The sequence below is a fragment of the Protopterus annectens genome, chromosome 10.part0 (genome assembly GCF_019279795.1).
Source record: "Protopterus annectens isolate FY-2018-M chromosome 10.part0, PAN1.0, whole genome shotgun sequence".
Classification (NCBI taxonomy): Eukaryota; Metazoa; Chordata; order Ceratodontiformes; family Protopteridae; genus Protopterus; species Protopterus annectens.
The window spans coordinates 651,462,207-651,487,785 of NC_056744.1; the positions used below are offsets into that span (position 1 = coordinate 651,462,207).

At 43.3% G+C, this 25,579-nt stretch overlaps 1 protein-coding gene across 1 annotated transcript in view; it reads right to left on the reverse strand.

Annotated features, from left to right (window-relative positions):
- Positions 1-25,579, reverse strand: part of DHCR24 (24-dehydrocholesterol reductase) — a 169,318-nt gene that overhangs the window by 31,856 nt on the left and 111,883 nt on the right. Inside the window, exon 7 of the mRNA XM_044085501.1 lies at positions 1,481-1,678. Within this exon, the coding sequence (XP_043941436.1) occupies positions 1,481-1,678 (198 nt within the window). The remainder of the gene's footprint in view (positions 1-1,480; positions 1,679-25,579) is intronic.

Below are 25,579 nucleotides of genomic sequence, written 5' to 3' on the forward strand. Positions count from 1 at the left end.
AAATCTGCTATCCTCAATATAGATAAGTGAATTAAAAAACTGAGAAATAACTATATGCTGTTTAGAAAGGTTAAACTGTAAACTTCTACCACAAAATGTGTACTGCAAATTGCTTTTTGTCTTCTTTGGGACTAAGGAGTTGTGGACAGCAAGCAGACGGCAGAACTGGGAGGGGAGAGCGGCATTTGATTTTAATACTGTTTTGTAGGATTACTGTGTTCTGTTCTGCATTTTCAGTACATTTTATTACCTTTCATTATGAACATTACACTATTATGCAGTTCACTTCTTCCCTATGTTGTAATTTATACTGCCAGAAACTGTAACAGCAGTTATTCATATTTATTTTTTGTTTCCATGATCATACTCAGCATAAAACACAATAAAAAATATATGTTTAAAAAATTCTGGATCTTTTTCATCAAATCAATGTGCTCTGCCATAAGAAACATTCTTAAAAATGCTGTCATGAAGTAGCAATACAAATTCATTGGATCATAGGAAGTTACTAGGTTATTGGCCCTGAGGCCCTTATAAGCCTAGCCAAGAGTTTAGCCCATGTTTAGACAAGTCAACACCCAATGCCCCTGTCCAGTAGGGACACAGGTGGAATCCCAGGGGTATGTTTTCTGTTTCCCATCCAGTTATCCAGGTTGTGCTTGAAAAGGGATAATGAGGTACTCTGCTTGACATGGACGGGGAGTCTATTCCACAGATGGGGGAGTCTCTAGGGCACAAACCTGTCCTGCCAACAAGTCCTATTGATGTCACAGACCACGTTGAGGCCGCATGTGCAGGTTACTTGAATGGAGCTTGACTTGCGAATATGCAGCAGTCCCATCAAGGCGGGATCTGAGACTGCTCTGTATAACACAAAGAGGTCACCTCTGAGGAGTCTGTATGAAACTGAGTAGAGGGACAGGGCTTTTAGCCTATCTGTGTATGGTAGATGTTTGAAGGCCTGGATTCTCCTGGTGAGGAACCGCTGTGGTGTCTCCAGCTGCTCCATGTGCTTTGTGAGGTACATGCCGAAAGGGGCATTGTACTCAATAATGGGCCATATAAGGGAAGAATACATGGATGTTATGACCTCCTTGTTCCCGGATGAGATACCCTAATGTATGAGGAAGGCAATTTAGAAAGCTTTCCATACAATGGAAGCAACATGGTAGTCAAATGTCAGGTTGCTATGAACCTGGGTGCCCAAATTCCTCAGAACTGATTGCATGCCTAGGACATTGTTATTAATGTGATAATTTGTAGGGACGTCACTCTCCCCCAAAGGGGATGATGATGCATTTTTTGGTATTCAGCTTGAGGCAAATTCTGCACAAACTCTACACAAGCTACACAAACATATGTTACTTACAATTTAAGTGGTCACTCACAAAGCACTCTTAAATTTTGTGGTCAAGCTGTGAGTAACAAGCATCATATTCTATTGTCTATTCCAATAAAGTGAAATTAAAAAAAGACTTACGTTTATTGTCTTGTGGAAAATGTCTACCGACTTTTCAAGATATTTCATAGGAACCAACATGTCTTGGATAACATGATGCTGCTCATACAGTTTCCGAACAGTTTCTCCCTGGGTTAGCTTTAACAGTGAGATTTTTGGCGGCATCATCCAGCCAAAAAGGTATCGGAATGCAAGATTATTACCAAAAGGAATGATATCCTGTTAAAAGGAAAATATGCATATAAAGCAATGGCACTGCACCCTACATAACCAAACAGTATACATCTTTACAAACAACGACAGAGCTGTATTACTTTTTCAGTTCACCCAAACTCTTATTCTTCTGTACAAGTCAAATAACACTGTACATCTCCAGCTTGGTTAATAATACCCTTTAATGGAAAGAAGTAAGCCTTCCATTAAACAACCCCTTGAAAGATTACTTATATCACCAACTAACTGGCATCATTTCACTATTTTATTTACAAGTTCAAAATGACTCTCTGCAGATGTTTCAGGTATTTCTCTGCTTGTTGTTCTGTCATTCAGGCATGGATAAGAAATAAAGATGAAGAAATGCAGCTTGTATTCCTTTGACAAAGTCTTCAGCTTTTTTATGTTGTCCCTCAGTTCTACATAATCATTCCCAGTTAAAAGAGAAGGGTTAGGTGTCGTGCTTTTATTTGCTTTACTGAAGAAATGAAGTAAGCCATAGTTGAAGCAGAGCACCCCAGGCAAATATATAAGCAGTGGCACCGGCCATTGACTATTTAGTCATAGAAACCTGGGAAAAAAGAAAAGAATCCGACAGGTCTGGAAGACAGCTGCTTTACTTATTTATAAGTATATTTAGATGAAATTGAATATAAAAACAGTGCAGCAAAGGTTGAGGGAACAACTAGCCACAGGAAAATAATTACATTTTCTTATATCTACTTGAGGCAGAGGTGAAATTTCTAGTGTGTCAGTAGTCACAGATGGTGAGGAATACAATGCTGACTTGTGTTCTCCATGATAAATCTCCGACATTGGAGTGTCTAAGTGTGTGTCAATAGTGATTGCCTTTTTTGGGTAGGAGGCTTGCAAAAATCAGCTGCAGTTAACTTTTTCATCCTTCTGTTAAGACATTAGTTTTTGGCATTTATTATGCACAGGGTTTTGCCAGTCAACATTTCATAGTAGAACCTCAAATTTCTCTTAAGCAGATAATATGGCATCCAATACTAAACATTTTTGTTTTTTATTCAGTGGTGTATTGCAAAAATCCTATTCACATACAATTAATTTTACAACAACAATGGCTTCTCTGATGCTGAAGGCACTGCTGATCCTTTAAACAGCTATGTCTACAAACACCAGTAAACCCTCCCATCACCTACTGCATTTACCTGTGATCCATGTTGTATAGACCCTCTCTTCATATTATTATTAATGACAAAATCTGAAATCCTTCACCTTTTCAGTAAGGAATAACAAAGTTTTCTTTGAGACTGCTGGCTCCCCTTTGTATTTTATGTATCACGCTGTGCACATTATGGTGAAAAGTACAGTTTTGTACCTACCATAAATGTAGATGTTCGAAGATCCACATTGCTGCAGTCCTTACACTTGGGTAGTCCGCTGTCCTCGGTCGGCCCGAATATCAAAGTATAAGGCTGACGTCGGTCAAGGCGCATTTGACTGACATCAGGACGTCAGGGTACAAATGCGCATGACCGACGTCATATCCTCAGTCTTTTCTTGCCCCAGATGTCAGAAGACCCTAAAAATAAAGGTCAAAACCAAAAGACAGCAAACAAACAACCAACCATCCTAGCACTAAAAATATGTACAATATATACAATATACATCATATTGACAACCCAACCCACACAACCGCCTCTAACTACAGAGGGAAGGAGGGAGGGTAAATTGGACTGCAGCAATGTGGATCTTGAACATCTACATTTATGGTAGGTACAAAACTGTACTATGTTCTTCATCTCACATTGCTGCAGTCCTTACACTTGGGTAGAATCCCAAAGCAGAGGTAAGGGAGGATGGCCAAACTATAAGGAAGCAGGAGCTGCCAAAATGCCCTGCAAAACAGCAGTGGCAAAACCAGCTCTGGATTTAGAGTAAAGTGGTAGGTGATAATGCCTAGAGAAAGTATGCACTGAACTCCAAGTAGCTGCCTCCAAAATATCCTTGGTTGCCACCCCCCTGAAAAAAGCTGTCAAAGTGGCAGTAGCCCTAGTGGAATGAGGCCTAATCCCAGCTGGAATCTCCTTTCCATGATGGGAATAACAGAAAGCAATGCAAAACCCAATCCACTTAGAAATAGTTTGTTTTGACACAGGCTTGCCCTGAGAACTCAAAGCAAAAGAAACAAATAACTGCTGAGACTGCCTGAACCCTTTAGTTCTGTCCAAATAATATCGCAACTGCCTGTGTACATCTAAAGTGTGCAAAATCTTTTCCCCTTTATTTTGGGGATTTGCATAAAAAGTAGGCAAATGAATAGTTTGGTTTAAAGCCACACTAGAAACCACTTTAGGCATAAAGGAAGGATTAGTACGTAAAGATACCCTATCCTTATGGAAAATTAAGAAAGGCTCAACCGCCATAAGGGCCTGCAACTCAGAAACCCTTCTTGCAGAGGTAATAGCCAACAAATAAGCAGTCTTCCATGATAAAAACTTTAATTCAGTAGTAGCTGCAGGCTCAAAAGGTTGTAGAGTGAGTTTCTCCAACACAAAATTGAGATCCCAAGCAGGAGTAGGAGCTCTTCGTGGGGGTCTTATATTCTTTGCCCCTCTAAGAAATTGCTTGAACAAAGGATGAGAAAACAATGGTGGGTCACAATCATAGTGAGCCGAAATTGCTGCAGCATGAACCTTAATAGAAGAGAAGGACAAACCTTTGTCCAGTAACTCAGTAAGATATTGAAGAGCCACACTTAAATTAGGCTCAGAAACATCAAAATCCTTTGTTGCACTCCAAAATAAAAATCTCTTCCATTTATCTGCGTACACTTTCCTTGTACTAGGCCTTCTAGCTTCCAAAATAACATTCAAAACCTGCTGTGGAAGTGGAGGCCCACTATGGTTCAAAACAGAATATGCCAGGCTGTTAGGTGCAGAGAGTGAAGCTTGACATTGAGCAAATGACTGTCCTCCTGAGACAACAGGTGTGGAATCGAAGGCAAAGGCCATGGAGGCTTCCATACCAGGCTTCTCAGTAATGGGTACCAATGCTGGCGAGGCCAATCTGGAGCTATCAAAATCATCCTTGGCTTGTCTTGTCTGGCCTTTAGTAGTACCTTTGGGAGGAGAGGCAGAGGCGGAAAGGCATACACATGAAGATTGCTCCAATTGAAAGAAAGAGCATCCACTTTCCAAGCTGTGGGATGAAACCTTTTGTGCAAAACTTTGGCAGCTGGTGGTTTAGTGGAGAAGCGAACAGATCTATGTCTGGAGTTCCCCATGACACTGTCAATTTCTGAAATACATGAGGATCCAATTTCCACTCGTGGGGATCCATAATTTGTCTGCTCAACACATCTGCTAAGGAGTTCTGTGCTCCCGGCAGAAACCTTGCTTGAAGATTTAGCTGTAAACTGAGAGCAGTCTCCCACAAAATCATTGCTTGCCTGCATAGAGGATAAGAATGTGTTCCGCTTGCTTGTTGATGTACCACATGACAGTTGTGTTGTCTGTTAGAATCAACACCTGCCCTGGAAGAAGTAAATCCTTGAAAGCTATTAATGCAAACTGGACTGCTAACATCTCCTTCAAGTTGATATGTAGATGTTGTAGTCTGGCAGGCCACTTGTCTTGTATCCACTTTCCATTCAGATGAGCTCCCCAAGCTTTGTCTGAGGCATCTGTCGTTAGAATCTGACTCGCCTCTGGCCGGGTCACAGAGAGTCCCTTGTTTAGGTGACATTCCTGAGCCCACCACAACAATTCCTTTTGAATGCAAGGTATTATTTGAATGACAGTGTCCAAATCCTGGCAGTGCTGTGTCCATACATTTTGAGATACCATTGTAGCTTCCTCATATGCAGTTTGGCATTGGGAAGCACCAGAATACAAGATGCCATGAACCCCAAGGCTTGAAGGACTGTCCTTGCAGTCAGCCTGGACTGATGAGACAACTGATGAAAGTAAAGGGAAAGATTCTTTTGTTTGTCCGGGGTCAAAAGGCCATCTGGGATGCTGTATTCAGTCTCACACCCAGAAAGCACATGTCCTGAGAGGGTACTAGACTGGACTTTATTTCGTTCACAGAATACCCCAGGCATCTTAGCACTGCTATCACATAATCCAGATGATGAAGAAGCTCGTCCCTTCCTTGAGCCAGAATCAGGCAATCGTCCAAATAAGGATAGATCTGTATTCCTTTTAACCTGAGGAAAGCTATCACTGGAGCCAGAACTTTCGTGAACACTCTGGGCAGTAGATAAGCCAAAGGGCAATGCAGAGAACTGATAATGAGAAGTCCCAGCTCGAAAACGCAGATACTTCCTGCAACTCAGTCTGATAGGAACATGAAGATAAGCCTCCTTGAGATCCAAAGTTACCATCCAATGATCTTTGCCCAGCAGAGGTAAAAGCTGCTGTAACGTCAACATTTTGAACTTGGGAATGTCCAGATAAGTGTTGAGGATAGATAAGTCCAAAATTGGTCTCCACGTGTTCCCTTTCTTTGGTACTAGGAACAGGCGAGAATAAAATCCTAGGCCCACTTCTGGCATAGGGACCGGCTGTATGGCCCCTATTTGGAGTAACAGAGAAATTTGCTTGTGAGCCTCTATTCTTTGTTGAGGAGGAACGTCTGGCATGCCTTTGAAAGGAGGCAAGGTATGGAAATAAAACCTGTAACCATGGTGTATGATATCCAATACCCATCTGTCTTGGGTAATTAAACTCCAATTTTCTTTGAAAAGTGCCAACCTTCCTCCCAAAGGTGCTGCCAGGCGAGAAGGCTCTGGCAGCTGAAAAGGTAGGTCATTGGGTCTGTTTACGAAAGGACTGACCTCTGCCCTCACCCGAAGACTGTGCAGGAGAACTCCCTGTTCTAGGCCTGAAAGAGCCCTGAGCTCTGCCCCTACCACGTCTAGATCTACCCCTAGACTGGGAATCATAAGAAGGATACGTCCACCCCTTAGTAGGCCAATTTCTACTAAACTTTGGAGGCTGAACCTGCAAAAATCTTTAACAGTCTGCATAGACTTAGCCTTGTCTTCCATTTTCTTTAAAACTGCCTCAACAGGAGAACCAAACAACACATCAGATTGTAAAGGAGCATCTAAAATCCTTGTTTTAACATGGTCAGATAAATTCTGATCCCTCAGCCAGGCGTGCCTGCGAAGAACTGACCCAGTGGCAGCCACCCTAGACGAGGCCTGTACAGCATCAAAACCACATTGCAAAGAATGCTTACCCACCTGTTCAGAAACATGTACTAAATCTTGTAACTCTTTACAATCAATACCTTCCGCCAGAGCATCAACCTTAGACTTCAATTGTGAAAGGAGATAGTTTTGGTATTTCAACATGTGAAACTGGCAATTCAAAGCCCTCATAGCTAGAGTGGAAGAAGTATAAACTTTCTTTCCCCATCTATCCAAGGCCCTGGCCTCTTTATCTGTAGGAACCGGATTCTTGACAACAGAAGCCTTAACACCTTTAGGCCCCTGACTAACAGTTTCTGGGTCTGCCCTAGGACTCTTAAAAGATACTTATGAGCTTCAGGCACCCTGTAATACCTATCCGGTTTAACAGGAGCAGGAGGCAAAGAATCAGGATTAAGAGAAGCCTCTGTAAAAACATCTTCCACCACATCCAAAACAGGAGGTATAGCCAAAGGCCTATGCTGGGGTAAAAACAAAAATTCCCTAAGCCTTTTCCTGGAATCCGAGAAGTCCTGACCTTCCCACTTAAAATGCTCCCTCATGGAATGAAGAGTTACTGAAAAAGAAAAATCCTCAGGAGGAGAAGCAGGAGTAGTAGAATCATCCACATCAGAATCAGAATAAGGAGAATACTCCTGCAAGTCTTCAGCCGAAGACTCTGAAACATCCGAAGCCTGCTCAAAACTCCCTAGCTCAGGCTCCACCCTAGGTCTCTTATCAGGAGGGGCAAAGAACCCTAATCAAAGTAATCAAATCTTCTGCCATTTTAAGCATATGCTTCTTGGGCACAGTTCCTGAAGAACTAAGGCTGACACCAACTGAAGCCAAACCTGGCCTGCCTCTGGGAGAAGCCTTGGAAACAGAAGGAGAGGGCCTAACCACCCTAGGAAGGGAGGGGAGTATAGTAACCTGAGAAGCCCCATCAGCCTGACCTGCCTCCTGAGAGGCCACATCCTGCAGTAACAAAGTCTCTCCCTGGGATCCCAAAGAAACCTCCGGTGGAACCACCGGCTCCACCGACACCTCTAAAGAACCGGCGTCCGGTACAGTCGGTTCTTCTAGCCTAGGCTTAACTGCTTTGTCCTTGCGCTTCTTCAAAGAAGCGGGCGTCGGAGCATCCAACGGCATTTTATAATTGCACCGCTTCCCGAAGACTAACCTGGCACAATCTAACCTTCTCTTTATAGTGCGCTTATTGAATCTAGCACAAGAGCAACACCCAACAACGTCGTGCTCAGGCCCTAAACAAGGAATACACAAAGTATGATAGTCTCTATGCGGTATCTGTTTCCCACAAGAAATACAATTATTCACTTTTTCTGACATCCGGTAAACCACTGAGGCAAGAAAAAACTAAAATATTCCCCAACGGGGTACTTAGCCAACTTTGACTCAGTCTGAAACTCCGAAATCGAAAAATTTCAGAACGCCAACCGGCACTTGCAATGCTGCTTCTGCATCGGACCATGCGGCAAAAAAGACTGAGGATATGACGTCGGTCATGCGCATTTGTACCCTGACGTCCTGATGTCAGTCAAATGCGCCTTGACCGACGTCAGCCTTATACTTTGATATTCGGGCCGACAGAGGACAGCGGACTACCCAAGTGTAAGGACTGCAGCAATGTGAGATGAAGAACATCATGGTTTAGTCAGATAGGCTCTTATTGTGGATGCTTGCATTCATGAAATACTCATTAGCAGTTCTCATACAGAACTCAAATTGTAGGGACTTGGTCTGCAAATACCTACTCAGCTTCATACTAAAGCACCTAGTGATAACCTCAGCAAAAGTTATATGTACAAACTTATTAAATATTTAGAAAAACATAACCTACTAACCAAAATTCAACACACATTTACAACAGGCCACTGCACTAATCAAACAATGTAAATACAGTTTTATATAATCTTTATCAGGCACTCAGCCATTGTAATTTATTTTATGTTACCAATCTCAGTCTTCCATCTCCAAAATGTGGAACACTATAGCAATAACTCTTGGATGGGTGTGGGTAATGCTGGATTTACCCATGGATGGCATGGCCTCACCCTCGTGACCAAACAATGACAACCATGGGTAAATCCAGTATTACCCACACCCAGCAATGGATTATTGCTATTATACAATGATATCATTTAAGAAAAAAACTTATTTTTCTTAAATGATGTCCTTGTATAACAGCGCCATGGTGTTCTTCCACTATCAGTTTATATCTTGGGGATTGCTTGATGTCCTGTGCATATGTATGTGACATATGTTCCTGTGCTTGCACAGTACAATCATGGTTTGGAACGAAAGATCATTATTAACCACTGCACAAAATACAGAGATGTACTACACACACACACACACCCAGGCACACAGTGTGCATATACATATTTTATGTGCCGCTCAACAGATGGCTCTCAGCATAGCTGGTGCAAAAATATTCGTATCTCATTTGACATAATATTCGGTATACCAGATAAAAAAAGCTGAATGTTTCAATAAATTAACAGACTTTTCAAAAATGGCTAAAGGTCCATTCACACTTACGAAAGTGATGTTCTCACCTTTCGTTCAGACCTTTGTCTAGTGTCTCACTTCTAGGACAGACTTCTGTCTAGTGTCTTCCTTTGACATGCACGCTTGTAGCTGGTTGAGTTGCTAGCAACATATGTTAGCGCTTTCGTCTGGTATTATAACCAAACTTCTTTAGACACCATAAATTAACAAGAATACAATTTTATATGCTTATGTCACACATTAATTAAAAGCAGCAGCCAATCATACGTATAAAAGCCACAACAACAAAAATTTGAACATTTAAAGATACATACAAACATGAATACGCTTGAAAAAAATAAAAGTTTATTAAAATTGAAAGTGTTCGACAGATGAGGTGCTTGATAAACAAGCAATTATATATTTTTAATATAATAATATACAATATTTTTAAAATTATAATTTTGGGATTTTTGTGTATGTTTTTTCCGCTACAGGGATTATTTCTACACATATTTCCACATATATATGCCTGATATATATGTTTTGTATGTATATACACACACACACACACACACACACACACACACACACACACTCTCGCACACACACTCACTCCTCGAAGGGACTGATCAGCACTCCTAGAGTTATCACTCCTTGTCTGTATATCCCAAAGCAGAATTCTAAATCACTCCTTGCAAACTTCCATATCAAAGACAGAGTGGCAAGTCCTACATACTGCTGATCACATACCCTTAGCAAGCCAAACGCTGCTGCTTAAGATGACTGCATATGTCACTTGCAGGGGCCAATCAACAATTCTTCTACATTGCTGATTGTGCCTCCTAACAGGTTGCTCCTGGGGAAGCAACCTGATGTCTCATCATTTATAACATCTCTGACCAGCAGTTCAAATGTTTTTCTGCCTTTAATACAACAATAAATGTTTTTCCATGAAGTAAAGTTCACAGATGAAAAATTAAACACTTCTTAAGGAAACATTTTTCCTTTCTGAATAGCCAAAAGGCATACATTGTTTCAATTCTTTATCAAGGGAAATAATTCAAAATGTGTAATACAAGGAAGAAATGACAAGGAGTTGAAATGAGGACTGCAAAGCACTAATGTACCATGAGGTGGTATTCAGTCTGTCTGAAGCATTTTATCAGATATGGTACTAAATAAATATGCCAGGGCATGTACTTTTTTCACGGAAATATATGGGCTATGGCCCATGAATGTAAGCAGCATAACAATGCATTATTACAAAAAACTACATCCACAGCAAATCTTATATCTGCAAAATAGTAAACACACTACTGAAAAAGCAAAGTTTTAATTTAAGTCATATTATGTATTCATGTGTTAACTAGACTAATAAACCAACCAAAATAAACCACTTTAAGCAAATGCCCAAGGTAAAAATAAATAAATAAGCTATTTTATAAATGTATAACACATAAAGAAAAATTTTGAAAAGCTGTTTTACAATTTTCATAATATACAACAAATTAAAAAAAATCAATCTTACTATGATTTGAGTCACAAAATCTGGACACTTAAGGTTGTTTAACATTCAGAACAGCACAGAGACACGTTTTCTAAAAAGGTACAGCATCATTGCTAAAAGCACTGCCTGAAAATCTGGCTTGTATATGCAGACAGCAAAGACAGTGAAAGTAAAGATACAACTTTTAGTTTCCAGGAAAATTTCTGCTAGTACTCTTAAAAATGTGCAGATTGCAGGGGTACTTAACAAGAGGTCAATAATCAGCACAAACATACAGATGTACTTTTGAAATATCTAGTTCTGCTGGCAAGCAAAATGAATTTCCTGCTGCAATGAATGCTCATCTTGAGACTGTAAGGAATCCAAACTCCCAGAATTATTACAGTATACAGGAAAAGTAGATTATAGAAAGAAAAAAAAGAGTGCACTCCCATTGTATTAGTTGATCTGTGGAAAGGTGTTCTGCATTGGGTTGACTGTTGGATTTTTTTCTGTAATGCCAATTCTGCAACTAGTTTCTCACCTGTTGTTGTGTATAGAAGAAAGCCCCTCTCCTGTAGGCACATACACTGACATCATATGTTGGGCTAGGATGTTGACAAAATGTCATGGTGTTGCATGCGGGGTTAGAGATGCAGCATATACTATGGTGTTACATGCTTTGTTAGGATGCTAGCACACACCATGGTTTCACTTGCTGGGCTACAATGCTGGCACATATCATGGTTGATACTGGCATACATCATGGCATCACAAGCTGGGCAAGGATGCTGACACTTACCATGGTGTTGCAAACTGGGTTAAGATGCTGGCACACAGCTCAGTGTTATATGCTCAACTAGGATCCAGACTCATACCACAGTGTGACATGCTTGGCTGGGACACTGACATGTACCATGGTATCACATACTGGGTAAGCAGCTGGCACATACCCTAGCATCACATGCTGGGCTAGGATGCTGACACATACCATGATGTTACATGCTGGGTTAGAGACACAGCATTCCAAGATAATTTTCTTGGAAACTAAAACTTGCTTTTTAACTTAACAGTCCTCACAGTCAGTACATACAGGCCATGGTGATACATGCTGGGTTAAGATGCTGACAAATACCACAGTGTCATGTTCTAGGCTGAAATGCTAATACATAACATGGTGTCACATGCTCGGCTACGATGCTGACAAATATCATGCTGCGACATGCTGAGCTAGGACCCTGACACATACAACTGTATAAAATGCTGGTCTAGGATGTTGACGCATACAATGTTGTGACATGCTGGCCTGGGACACTGACACATACCATGGTGTTACATGCACTTCTTTCAGAAGGTCACCAAAGCAATGGATGAGGGCAAAATTGTTCACACTGCCTACCTTGACCTGGCTAAGACATTTGACACAATACCCCACTCAGGCATTGTTGACAAACTCATGAGGTTAGGTGCAAACCCATATGTCACCTGGTGGACAGCCAACTGGCTCACAGACAGGACCCAGGAAGTTAGACTTGGGGAATCCACCCCTACAAAGAGGCCAGTCACAAGTGGAGTCCCTCAGGGATCAGTCCTTGGACTGCTCCTTTTTGGCATTTACTTCTCAGAAGTCAAGGCCAATATTAGTGGTCTCTGGTTGACTAAATTTACAGATGATTGCAAATTAGGAGTTGTCATCAAATCTCACACTGACACAAATGTTCTTCAGGAGGGGCTGACACAGACAAACAACTGGTGTTAGCCATGGACTAAAACTAAATGCCAAGAAATTCATAACAGTATCCCTTGGGAAGTCATCCATCCCTGATAACCATCATATTGACAACACACCCCTTAGAGTTGACCCAGTTGTCAGGGACTTAGGGACACACATAGATAGTAATCTAGCCTTTGACCACTGTGTGTCTACAGCGGTAAAGAAATCATTCTATGTTGCACAACTTATAAACAAAGGTATGGCATCTAAGTCCAAGGAAAGTACAGTTGTGTACACTTACCATAAATGTAGATGATGGAGTGTACTCACTATTGCAGTCATCACCTGTGGGTTATCCCTGCTGTGGTAGCCCTCAGCCGGCCTGAATACCAGATTCAATGTTTTTCTGCATTGGCTGCTGTCGCTTGTGATTAACGTCAGGTCATCAGTGCTGTAAATCAAGGCAGCCAGCGCCATTACATCAGTTTTTCTTGCCCTAAGCAGTCAGAAGCCTCAGAAAAAATGGTAAGGGGGTCCTGGTGGCAAAAAGCCACCATAAGAAGCTTATAATGGGGAAGGAGGGAGGGAAACCAGGACTGCAACAGTGAATACACTTGAACATGTACATTTATGGTAAGTGTACACAACTGTACTATGTTCTTTGTGTTTCACTGTTGCAGTCATCACTTGTGGGAGGATTCCCAAAGCTGAGGAGAGGGGTGGTAGGATTAGAAGCAGACCTAGGCCTGGCTCAGCATGCCCTGCATTACTGCATTGGCAAACCCTGCCCTAGTCTTAGAGAAAAGAGGTAGGTGGTAATCCTTTATAAAGGCATGGACAGAAGTCCAGGTGGCAGATTCCAAGACGTCCCAGGTGGGAACTCCTCTCAGGAATGCTGTGGAAGTGGAGGCTGTCCTAATGGAATGGGTACATACAGACTTAGGGGGTGGTTTCCCATGAAATCTGTAGCAGAAATGGATGCAGTGTGATATCCATTTGGAGATGGTTTGCTTGGAAATGGTCTTCCCCTCTGCCCCTGGGGCAAAGCTGACCAGCAGTTGTTCTGTTTTCCTCAAGGCTTTAGTATGGTCTAGGTAGTATCTGAGCTGTCTGTGCACATCTAGTGAGAGCAGAATTCTTTCCCCCTTGTTCTGAGGGTTAGGGAAGAAGGTGGGTAGATGTATGGCCTGGTTGAGAGTCACATTAGATACCACCTTGGGCATAAAGTAGGGGTTAGTCCTCAGGGAGACCCTGTCTGCATGGAAAATGATGAAGAGCTCAGTGGCCATCAATGCCTGAAGTTCTGAAACCCTTCTGGCTAAGGTGATAGCTAGCAGGAAAGCAGTCTTCCAGGAGAGGTATTTCAGTTCTGCTGAAGCAGCAGGTTCGAAGGGTGGTAGGGTTAGTTTTTCCAAAACATAATTCAGGCCCCAGGCTGGAATGGGAGGCCTTCTGGGGGGGTCTGATATTCGAAGCCCCTCTGAGGAACTGTTTAATCAAAGGATGTGACAACAGGGGTGGATCTGTATTGAAATGAGCTGAAATGGCTGAGGAGTGGATTTTAACAGAAGAGAAGGAGAGACCACTATTTAGTAACTCCGCTAGATAGTCCAGGATAAGATGATGGAAGGTTGTGAGGAACTGCCCCCTCTGGACTGGTTCCAGGAGCACAACTTTTTCCATTTTCCTGTGTAAGATTTTCTGTTGCTGGGCCTTCTGGCCTCTGTGATAATGTCTAGGATCTGTTTGCTTAACAGAGGCCCCTTGTTTGCATTTAGAGTATAAGCCGTTCTGATAGTTTGAGAGTCTGCAAGTCCGGGTGCTGCACCCCCCCTCCCCACCTGAGTCAAGAGGTCTGAAATGAGGGGAAGCTGCCTGGGAGGCTGTGATGTCAGGCTGCGCAGTAAGGGGTACCAATGCTGCTTGGGCAAGTCTGGAGCAATGAGGATGGCCCTTGGCCTCTCCTCCCTTATCTCGATCAGTACCTTGGGAATATGAGGTAGAGGAGGGAATGCGTACACAAAGAGGGAGTTCCAGGGGAAGGGCAAGGCATCCACCTTCCATGCTAGGCGGTGATACTCCCTGGTACAGAATTTTTCCAACTGGTGGTTGAGGTGCGAAGCAAAGAGATCCACCTCCAGAGTTCCCCACTCCTGAGTGACTACCAAAAATATTTTTCTGTAGAGCTGCCATTCGTGGGGGTCCAGTAAGTTTCTGCTTAAGTGGTCTGCCAGAGAGTTGTTGATCCCTGGTAGGTATTGGGCTATTAGGTGTAATCCCATGGAGGATGCTGTCAGCCAGAGGTTCGTGGCTAGCCTGCACAGAGAGTAAAAAGGTGTCCCTCCCTGTATGTTGCTGTACCACATTACAGTGGTGTTGTCTGTTGTGATAAGGAGAACCCCTGGCCTGAGATGGGGTTTGAAGGATATCAGAGCCTTTTGTACTGCCATCATTTCCTTCTGGTTGATGTGTAAGGGAAGGTGCTGGGCATCCCAAAGGCCTTGGGTGCACTTGCCTGCTAGGTGAGCGCCCCAAGCAATGTCTGAGGCGTCGGTGGTGATGGTCTGCCTGGTAGGGTGGAGGATGAAGGGAAGATCTTGTTCTTAGCACAGGCCCCTGCCCACCAGAGAAACCTGGCCCTTATACAGGGGATCAGAGGGAGAGAGGTCTCTAGAGGCTGAGAGTGTTAACACCAAACGTCCTTTAGATACCACTGAAGCTTCCTAATGTAAAGCCTGACCAGAGGAATTAGAAGGATGCAAGATGACATGTACCCCAATGCTTGCAGGAATTTCCTCACTGTGAGGTGACTTCTGGAAGCCAGCTGGGTAAAGTACAGCGGCAGGAAGCTCTGCTTTTCTGGGGACAGGAAGGCCATTTGCGATGCTGTGTCCAGCAGTGCTCCCAGGAAAATTATCCTCCTGGAGGGTGTTTGCTTTGATTTATTTTCGTTGATGGTGAACCTTAAGGAAGTTAGGAGGGTTTTGACAAAGAGGAGGTTCTGGAGCAGCTTTTTTTTGCACTCTGCCTGAATGAGGCAGTTGTCCAGATAAGGGTAAATCTGAATATTTCTCTGTCTGCAAAACGCTATGGCCAGGGCTCAGCATTTGGTGAATACTCTGGGAGCAGTAGATAAGCCAAAAGGTAGTGCAGAGAACTGAAAGTGTTGTGAGCCTGCCTTGAAGTGCAGGAATTTCCTGCAGGATTCCCTTATGGGGATGTGGAGGTGGGCATCGTTTAGGTCTAGGGTCACAAGCCAGGCATTTTTTTGTCAGCATACGCAACAGCTGCTGCAAAGTTAGCATTTTGAATTTGGGGACCACCAGGGAGGTGTTCAGAATGGATAGATCCAGGATATGGTGCCAAGCATACTCTTTTCTGGGAACAAGGAATAGTCTGGAATAAAAGCCTTTGCCTGTTTGGTCTTCTAAAATTGGGGGAGATGGCCCGGGGTCTGTGCTGGCGCAGGTCTAGAAACTCCCTTAATCTTTTCTTAGACTGAGGGAAGTCCTGAGATTCCCACTGGAAATGTTCCCTGAGGGTGTGAAGGGTTTCCCAAAGGAAAGATCTTCTGGTGGGGATGCAGAAGGAATGGATTCCTCTGCATCTGAGTCTTCATAAGCAGTAAGAGGCTGTTGTTCCTCTTCAAAAACTGAATAAACAGATTCCTCAGAATTCTGCTCTGTCATTATTTCAAGAGAAGGGTGTCTTCCTTTTAGAAGATGTGGTCTGACTGCCCTTGATAAGGGAGATAAGATCCTCCAACATCTTAAGCATTTGGGCTTGGGGTGGTAGGGCAGGAGTAAGATGGGGACTAGAGGTAGATTTTCTAGGAGTGGCCTGGCTACTAGGTCTAAAAGTATCTGTTGGTCTGAGAGAAACGGTAGTCGGATGAGAGGATGTCAGTTTTTGTCTAGAATAAGTAGTGCGAGAGGCTGCCTCAGAAGCCGGTGCCTGCATCGTGACTCCGGAACCAACTGAGGCAGAGACAACCAAAGGCTTGGAAGATAAAGACGAAGAAGATTTCTATGGCATGCCGGACTCCAAAAGGGTCTCAGTAGAGGCCTGAATAGATATCATATCGGGCATCAGGGGCTGCGAAAGCGTCTCACTGAATTCCGGAGAACTGACGACCCACTTACCGGTAGCGTTGTCAGACGGCTTAGCCTTGTTTGGTCTGTCTTTAACTTTATCTCTACGTTTTTTTGGAATGTCTATGGATTCTTGGCTGACGGATGCCATTTCGGAATGCGCAGACGGAGGACAAAAATACCTGTCTACAATAAGAGCTCTACAACGAATGGCTCTCGCATTAAAGAGGGCACAGAACCGGCAACGGGGGACGTCATGGTCTGGGTCTAAACAAGTGACACAGTATGAATGGAAGTCTCGGTGTGGGATCTGCTTTCCATAGGCCGGACCATTGTTAACTTTTTCGGACATCGGTTAGTGCAAGAAAAAAGGATCTCCAACTGGGTTCTTAGCTTTAGATGTTTTCAGCTGAAATTCAACAAGTATTAGTTTAATGGTGTGCACACTTATGCAACCAGCTTATTGTACATTTTTTTATTTATTATTTTTTCCTCTAACAGATTTGTTTGTTTTTCAATTGAATTGTACAGGTAAGGTGGGAAAAGTTTTGAAATTATTTATTGTGGTCTCAGTTTTTTATATCACAAAATCCTGGTATTTTAACAGGGGTGTGTAAACTTTTTATATCAACTGTATCATGGTGTGACACACTGGGTAGGACACTGACACATACCATGGTGTGACACGCCAGGCTAGAATGCTGACAAATACCATGGTGTGACATGCCAGGCTAGGATGCTGACACATGCAAACACGTGACTTGCCTGGCTAGGACGCTGACACATATGATGACGTGACTTGCTGAGCTAGGACACTGACACATACCATGGTGTGACATGCCAGGCTAGGATGCTTACACATACATGGTGTGACATGCCAGGCTAGGATGCAGACACAGACATGGTGTGACATGCCAGGCTAAGATGCTGTCACATACATGGTGTGACATGCCAGGCTAAGATGCTGACATACAATGGTGTGACATATGACATACCATGCTAGGATGCTGCCAAATACCAAGGTTTTACATGCTGGGTTAGAAATACAGTATATCTGTTGACACAAACCTTAGTCTCACATGCTTAGGATGCTAGCTCATACTGTGATATCACATACTGGGCTACGATGCTGACACATAGCATGGTGTCACATGCTTGGTAAGAGATACAACAAACACCATGGTGTTAGATACTGGGTTAGGATGCTGGCATATACTACAGTCTCACATGAGAGGTTAGGATGCAGCCATATATGACTGCATCACATTTAGGGCTAAGATGTCGACACAAACCATGGTGTCATATGCTTGGTTAGGATGCTGGCATGTACCATGGTGCTACATTCTGGGCTAGGATGCTGAGGCATACAATGGTTCTTCGTGCTGGGTTAAAGATACAACATATACCATGGTGCTACATGTTGGGTTAGGATGCTGACAAACCATGGGGCCACATGCTAGGTTAGGATTCTGACATACCCTCAGTTAGGATGCTGATATACTATGGTGTCACAAGCTGGGTTGAGATGCTGACACATACCATATATGTTTAGGGTTATAGATAAAGTTGTTAAATACTTGAGAAGGGGTGATATTAATAATAAACTGGAAATTAAAGAACATGAATGGATTTTATGAATGAATGCTGACACATTACTTGGTCTAAATCAGTGTCACTGAAACCAGTTTTGAAATACAAGCAAAAATACCTGCACTAACACTATTTTATTTTAAGGTTTTAATTGACTGTTAATTGTTTAATTAATAGGCTGTGTATGATTAGTATATAAGTGGACTGTTATCTTTTGATGTTATACACTGATGAAGGATTGTTTGAACCTGAAAGCTTTGTTTTTGGACTAAACAGTTTGTTTGAGTAGCGTTGTCAAGTTATTTTATTACATGCTTGCAGATTTCACAAGTGGACTGTGACTTTATTCAATACTTTGATTTTCCTCTTGCTATACCATGGTGTGACATGCCAGGCTAGGAAGCTGACACACACATGGTGTGACATGCCAGGCTAGGATACTGACATATACAATGGCAAGATATATATGGCTAGGATGCTGCCACATACAATGGCGTGACATATAAGTCTTAGATGATGCCATGGTGCTACATGCTGGGTTAGAAATACAGTATATTTGTTGACACATACCTTGATCTCACATGCTTAGGATGCTAGCTTATACTGTGGCGTCACATGCTGGACTAGGATGCTGACAAATACCATGGTGTTACATATTGGGTTAGAGATACAACAAACACCATGGTGTTACATATTGGGTTAAGATGCTGGCACATGCCACAGTGTCACCTGTGAGGTTAGGATGCTGCCATATACCACTGTGTCTCATTCTGGGCTAAGATGGTGACACAAACCATGGTGTCATATACTGGGTTAGGATGCTGGCATATACCATGGTGCTACATTCTGAGCTAGGATACTGATTCATACAATGGTACTTTGTGCTGGGTTAGAGATACAGCATATACTATGGTGCTACATGTTGGGCTAGGATGCTGACACATACCATGGTATCACATGCTGGGCTAGGAAGCTGACAAATCATGGTATCACATGCTTGACTAGCATGCTGACAAACCATGGGGCCACATGCTGGGTTAGGATGCTGACATACCCTCAGTCAGGATGCTGATATAGTATGGTGTCACAAGTTGGGTTAAGATGCTGACACATACCATGGTGTGACATGCTCAGTTTGGATGCTGATATACCATGGTGTCATATGCTGGGTTAGGATGCTGACACATACCATGGTGTCACATACTAGGTTAGCATGTTGCCACCTATCATGGTGTCACATTCTGGGCTAAGATAGTGACATAAACCATGGTGTCACATGCTAGGTTGGGATGCTGCCACATACCATTGTGTTACATTCTGGGCTAGAATGGTGACACATAACATGGCATCTCATACTGGGTTCGAATGCTGACACATACCTTGGTCTCACATGCTGTGCTAGGAGGCTGGCACATACCACTGTGTCATATGCTAGAGAATGATGCTGGCACATACCACTGTGTAATTTGTTTGGCTAGGATGCTGACAAACTACATGGTGTCATATGCTGGGCCAGGAAGCTGACACAATATTGTGTCACAAGTTGGGGCAAGATGCTGACACATTAACATGGTATCACATGCTGGGCCAGAATGCTGTCACTTGCCATGGTGTCACATGTTTGGCCAGGATGCTGACTTTTGCCATGGTGTCACATTCCAGTCTAGGATGCTGACACATATAATGGTGTAACATACTCAGCTAGGACACTGGTACATACTATGGGTGACATGCTAGGCTAGGACGCTGGCACATACCATTGTGTGACAAGCTGGACTAGGGTGCTGACATATACCATGATGTGACATGCCAGGCTAGGACGTTGAAATATGCCATGGCGTGACATGCCAGGCTAGGATGCTGACAAATACCATGGTGTCACATGCTAGGTTAGAGATACAGTGCATCTGCTGACACATAGCTTGGTCTCACATGCTTAGGATGCTAGCACATAATGTGGTGTCATATGCTGAGCTAGGACGCTGATACATACCACGAGGTCACATTCTGGATTAGAGATACAGCAAATACCACAGTGTTACATGTTAGGTTAAGATGCTGGCACATGCCACAGTGTCACATGTGAGGTTAGGATGCTGCCACATACCACTATGTCACATTCTGGGCTAAGATGGTGACACAAACCATGGTGTCATATACTGGGTTGGGATGCTGGCACATGCCACAGTGCTACATTCTTGGCTAGGATGCTGAAGCATACAATGGTATTACATGCTGGGTTAGAGATACAGCATATACCATGGTGCTACATGCTTGGTTAGGATGCTGATATACCATGGAGTCACATGCTGGATTGGGATGCTGACACATATCATGGTGTCACATACTAGGTTAGGATGTTGCCACATACCATGGTGTCACATTCTGGGTTAAGATACTGACATAAACCATGGTGTCATATGCTAGGTTGGGATGCTGCCACATACCAATGTGCTACATTCTGGGCTGCGATGGTGACACATACCATGGCATCACATGCTGGGTTCGGATACTGACACATACCTTGGTCTCACATGGTGTGCTAGGATGCTGGCACATACCACTGTGTCACATGCTAGGCTATGATGCTGGCATATACCACTGTGTCACCTGTTGGGCTAGGAAGCTGACAAACTACATGGTCCCACATACTGAGCCAGCAAGCTGACACATAACATGGCAACACATGCTGGGCCAGGATGCTGGCATATACCACTGTCACATGTTGGCACTGTGTCACATGTTAGGCTAGGATGCTGACAAACTACATGGTGTCGCACGCTGGGCCAGGAAGCCAACACATAACATGGTGTCACACGCAGGGCCAGGATGCTGTCACTTTCCATGGTGTCACATGTTTGGCCAGGATGCTGATTTTTGCATTGGTGTCACATGCCAGACTAGGATGCTGACAAATATAATGGTGTGACATGCTAGAGTAGGACACTGGCACATACCATGGTGTAACATGCCAGGCTAAGATGCTTACACATGCCATGGTGTGACTTACCAGGCTAGGATTCTGACAAGTACCATGGTGTTACATGCTGGGTTAGAGATACATTACACCTGTTGACACATGCCTTGGTCTCACATGCTTAGGATGCTAGCACATACTGTGGTGTCACATGCTGAGCTAGGATGCAGATAAATACCATGGTGTCACATGCTAGGGTAGAGACACGGCAAACACCATGTTGTTACATGTTGGGTTAAGATGCTGGCACATGCCACAGTGTCACATGTGAGGTTAGGATGCTGCCACATACCACTGTGCCACTTCTGGACTAAGATGGTGACACAAACCATGGTGTCATATGCTGGGTTAGGATGCTGGCACATATCATGGTGCTACATTCTGGGCTAGGATGCTGAGTCATACCATGGTGTCACATGCTGGGTTAAGATACTGACGTCAACCATGGTGTCATATGCTAGTTAGGATATTGCCATATACCACGGTGTCACATTCTGGATTAAGATACTTACATAAACCATGGTGTCATATGCTAGATTAGGATGCTGCCACATACCACTGTGCTACATTCTGGGCTAGGATGGTGATACGTCCCATGGCATCACATGCTCAGTTCGGATGCTGACACATACCACTGTGTCACATGTTGGGCTAGGATGCTGGCACACACCACTGTGTTACATGTTAGGCTAGGATGCTGGGACATACCACTATATTATACATTGGGCCAGGATACTGGCACATACCACTGTGTCAAATGTTGGGGTAGGCTACTGACAAATTACATGGTGTCACATGCTAGGCCAGGAAGCCAACAAATAACATGGTGTCACATGCTGGGCCAGTATGCTGACATTTGCCAAGGTGTCCCATCCAAGATGCTGAGACTTGCCATGGTGTCACATGCTGGGCCATGATACTGACACGTGCTATGGTGTCACATGCTGGGCCATGATACTGACACGTGCTATGGTGTCACATGCTTGGCCAGGATGCTGATACTTGCCATGGTGCAACATGCTGGGCCAAGATGCTGACACTTGCCATGGTGACACATGCTGGGCTAGGATGCTGACACATGCCATGGTGTCATATGCTGGGCCAGTATGAGGAAACATAACATGATGTTATATGCTGGGTTATGAAGCAAGCACATATCATGGTGTCATATGGTGGGTTAGAATGCTGGCATATAGCATGGTGTTAGATGGTAAGTTAGGAAGATGGCACATTCCATGGTGTCACATGCTGGTTAAGGATGCTGGCCAATACCATGGTGGTACACACTGGATTACGGATAATGACATATACCGTGGAGTTGAATGCTGGGTTTGGGTGCTAGCACATACTGCATCTCATGTAGGGTTACAAATGCTGGTGTATATTATGGTGTTACATGCTGGGTTACAGCAGAGTGTCTATCTTCTGCACCCAGCATTTCAACCTCATTTATAAAGCGAGTACAATCAATAAAACAGGAAACAGAAATAGTTGGATATATTGCTCAATGAATGGTAGCACACTAACTTCTCCATGGGTAAGAATAAGAATGAGTTGTTTACAGTGGTTAATGTCGTCACAGACATAAGGTACATGGTTAGATTCTGACCTCTGGTTATTTGCTAGGCTTGTAATAGTATGCAGAGTGATAGCTTAGTATTTACCTATGAAACTACTTGCTAAACACATAACACCTTTTTCTAGAGGGCATACCAGCATGTACAGACCTGGTTTGTTACACACCACTAAGTGGACTTCTTATAGACTGGTCATCGAAATGGAGCAGTACAGCCTTTTGTTCCAAATATCTTAATGGAGGTTTCAGAGAAAGGAACCTTGCACATAGCTCCAGCTAGTTTATGTGAAGCACCCTCTTACTAATAGTTCACTTAACCAGAAACAAGCCAAGGAAGACTCCTCATCCCACCATCCACTGTCAGTACCTATGACAGGATGTGCCTCAAAAAGGGAAGAACCAACACTGAGACTAAAAGGGATCATTCACTACTCTCAAAGTTTGTTGATACGTGTTTGACACCAAGGGAAAATCTGTGTGAGTGTGATGACTCTGCAGCCATTGACACTCCACTGTTCCCACTGTTCAGTGCATCACCTAAATCCTCAGGTAAGAGAATGGCAGAACAAATGTCTTGGGCACCGTTAATCTCAGAAGGAGCGCCAAATCCACCACTGAGTCTTTACCAAGGCTAGCAAAGTTATGACATCCTGGCCTCACCGCAAAAAGGCACAGCTGACACTAAAAGTATCCAGCTCTGTCCTAATGAAAGTAATACTCCGGGTCTGTCTAAGAAAGGACTTTTCTGTTCCTGGAAACTTGTAGTGCCTATACTCATGGCAGTTCTAAGTCAAGGATGTTAACATGGAGTCATTTGGTGGGGGCCACTAGGGGTCAGCTGTCCAGATAAGGAAGGCACTTCTGCAAGGTCTCCAGTATAATAGCTACACCTTGGTAAACAGTCTGGATGCAAAGGAGAGAATAAACAGCACCACACTGTTTTGAAAATGGTACCTTCCCAGAGTCAACTGAAGGAACCTCCTTTGCAGAGCCCACAGTCATATGTCAACATGTGGCCATCATGCTGGTGACACCATGCAGGAGCCCTGATTCAGCAAAGCATGATAACTACATGGAGCTTGAGATATACGAAGCACCTGCTGCAATTTTTCATCCTTACTTGCTTAGAAAAAGACGGGAGTAAAATCTTTAGCCCACTTTTTAATGAAGGACAGCCTCTACAGATCCTTTTTCATAATGTCTGGTTATGTCCTAAGAGCTCTGAAAAGACAGCTTGGTCTCTGAGCAGAACTCTCTCTCTGGAGGAAAACTTAGCAGTACAAAGGCATAAAAGTCTGTGATCACACTGAGAGTTCACTGGCCTTGCATGATGGTTCTCCAAGTTGAAATGCATTTGGGAACTTTTCAAGAAGAATGTCAGAAATTAGATCCACAGTGAATATCTGCAGAAAAGAAATGGCAGGTGTGGGGTTAAGCACCCTCTCCTATCCTAGCTCATTAACACTGTGACTAGATGTGTGAGTTGTAAAAAGGACAGAGATGTACAGGGCCTAAGCATCCTCTTCTGGCCTAGCTCATGACACCAAGCAGGCAAGAAATGTTTTCCACAAAGTGGGAGCAAAAGAGAAAATTTAGCTGTGCAGTAGATTTCACCAGAGGATATCAACAGCACTAATTCTAGTGCAAATGTCTCCCAATATCATCTCACAGCTTCAGTTACATTTACAGTAAAGTTTTACTTAAGTGCATTATATTTATGTATGATGTGTTGAAGCATACAAAATGCATTTTGGACAACAGTACTTCGTCTAATATCTCATCTGGGATTCTGAAAAACTGTTAGATGTCTCACTAGTTACCATTAAATAGAAGTTATGTACTCACCATAATGTTCCATATTTGTAGTCCATCTCTCCCTTCATTCTTACATATGGGTTCGGAGACGATCCTCGGCTCCAACTCGGCCTATTACAAAGCTCAGAGTCTTCTAGTTGGCTCGTGGCTAAGTAGATATCCCATGGTGCACCAGTATAATCCCCAGATCTTGTTTGCTGCTAAACTATAGAAAGACAGAACAAAAACTATCCAGAAAGAACAACAATAATAAAAGGTCTCCACCTTTTATGGAAATTTTTTCTGTCTCCAGATCCTTCCAGGAGGGGGGTAGGAGGGTGGGTTCGTAAGAATGAAGGGCGAGGTGGACTACAAACATGGAACGTTATGGTGAGTACATAACTTCTTTATATTCTGTAGTCCTATTTCGCCTTCATTCTTACATATGGGACAGCGTCCCTAGCACCTTATTCTTGGATGGCTCATGGAAAAATACTCTTGAGTACCGTGGAACCAAAGAAGGCTCTACCCCTAGAGTTCAAGTCCAATTTGTAATGAGTAATTAAGGTGTGAGGGGTAGCCCAGGTTGCTGCTGCACAAATATTATCAATTGGAACCTTGGTTTGAAAGGCTGCAGAAGTAGACTGGGATCTTGTAGAATGAGCTTTAATATTGAATGGTAAAGGCTTTCCATCAGAAGAATAAATGTAGGATATACAACTGGAAATCCAATTCGAAAGGGTCACTTTGGAAACTGGGAGACCTAATCTGGAGTCGGAGAAGGATACAGACAATTGGTCTGACTTCCTGAATTCCTTGGTCCGGTGTAGATAAAACCATAATTTTCTGTGAACGTCCAACTGATGAAATCTGTATTCTGTTGCATTGAAATAATTAGGAAAGAACACCGGCAGCTCTATAGTTTGGTTCAAGTTATTATGAGAGCACACCTTAGGGACAAAAGATGGATTTGTACGAACAGATACTCTATCTTTGTGGAAAAT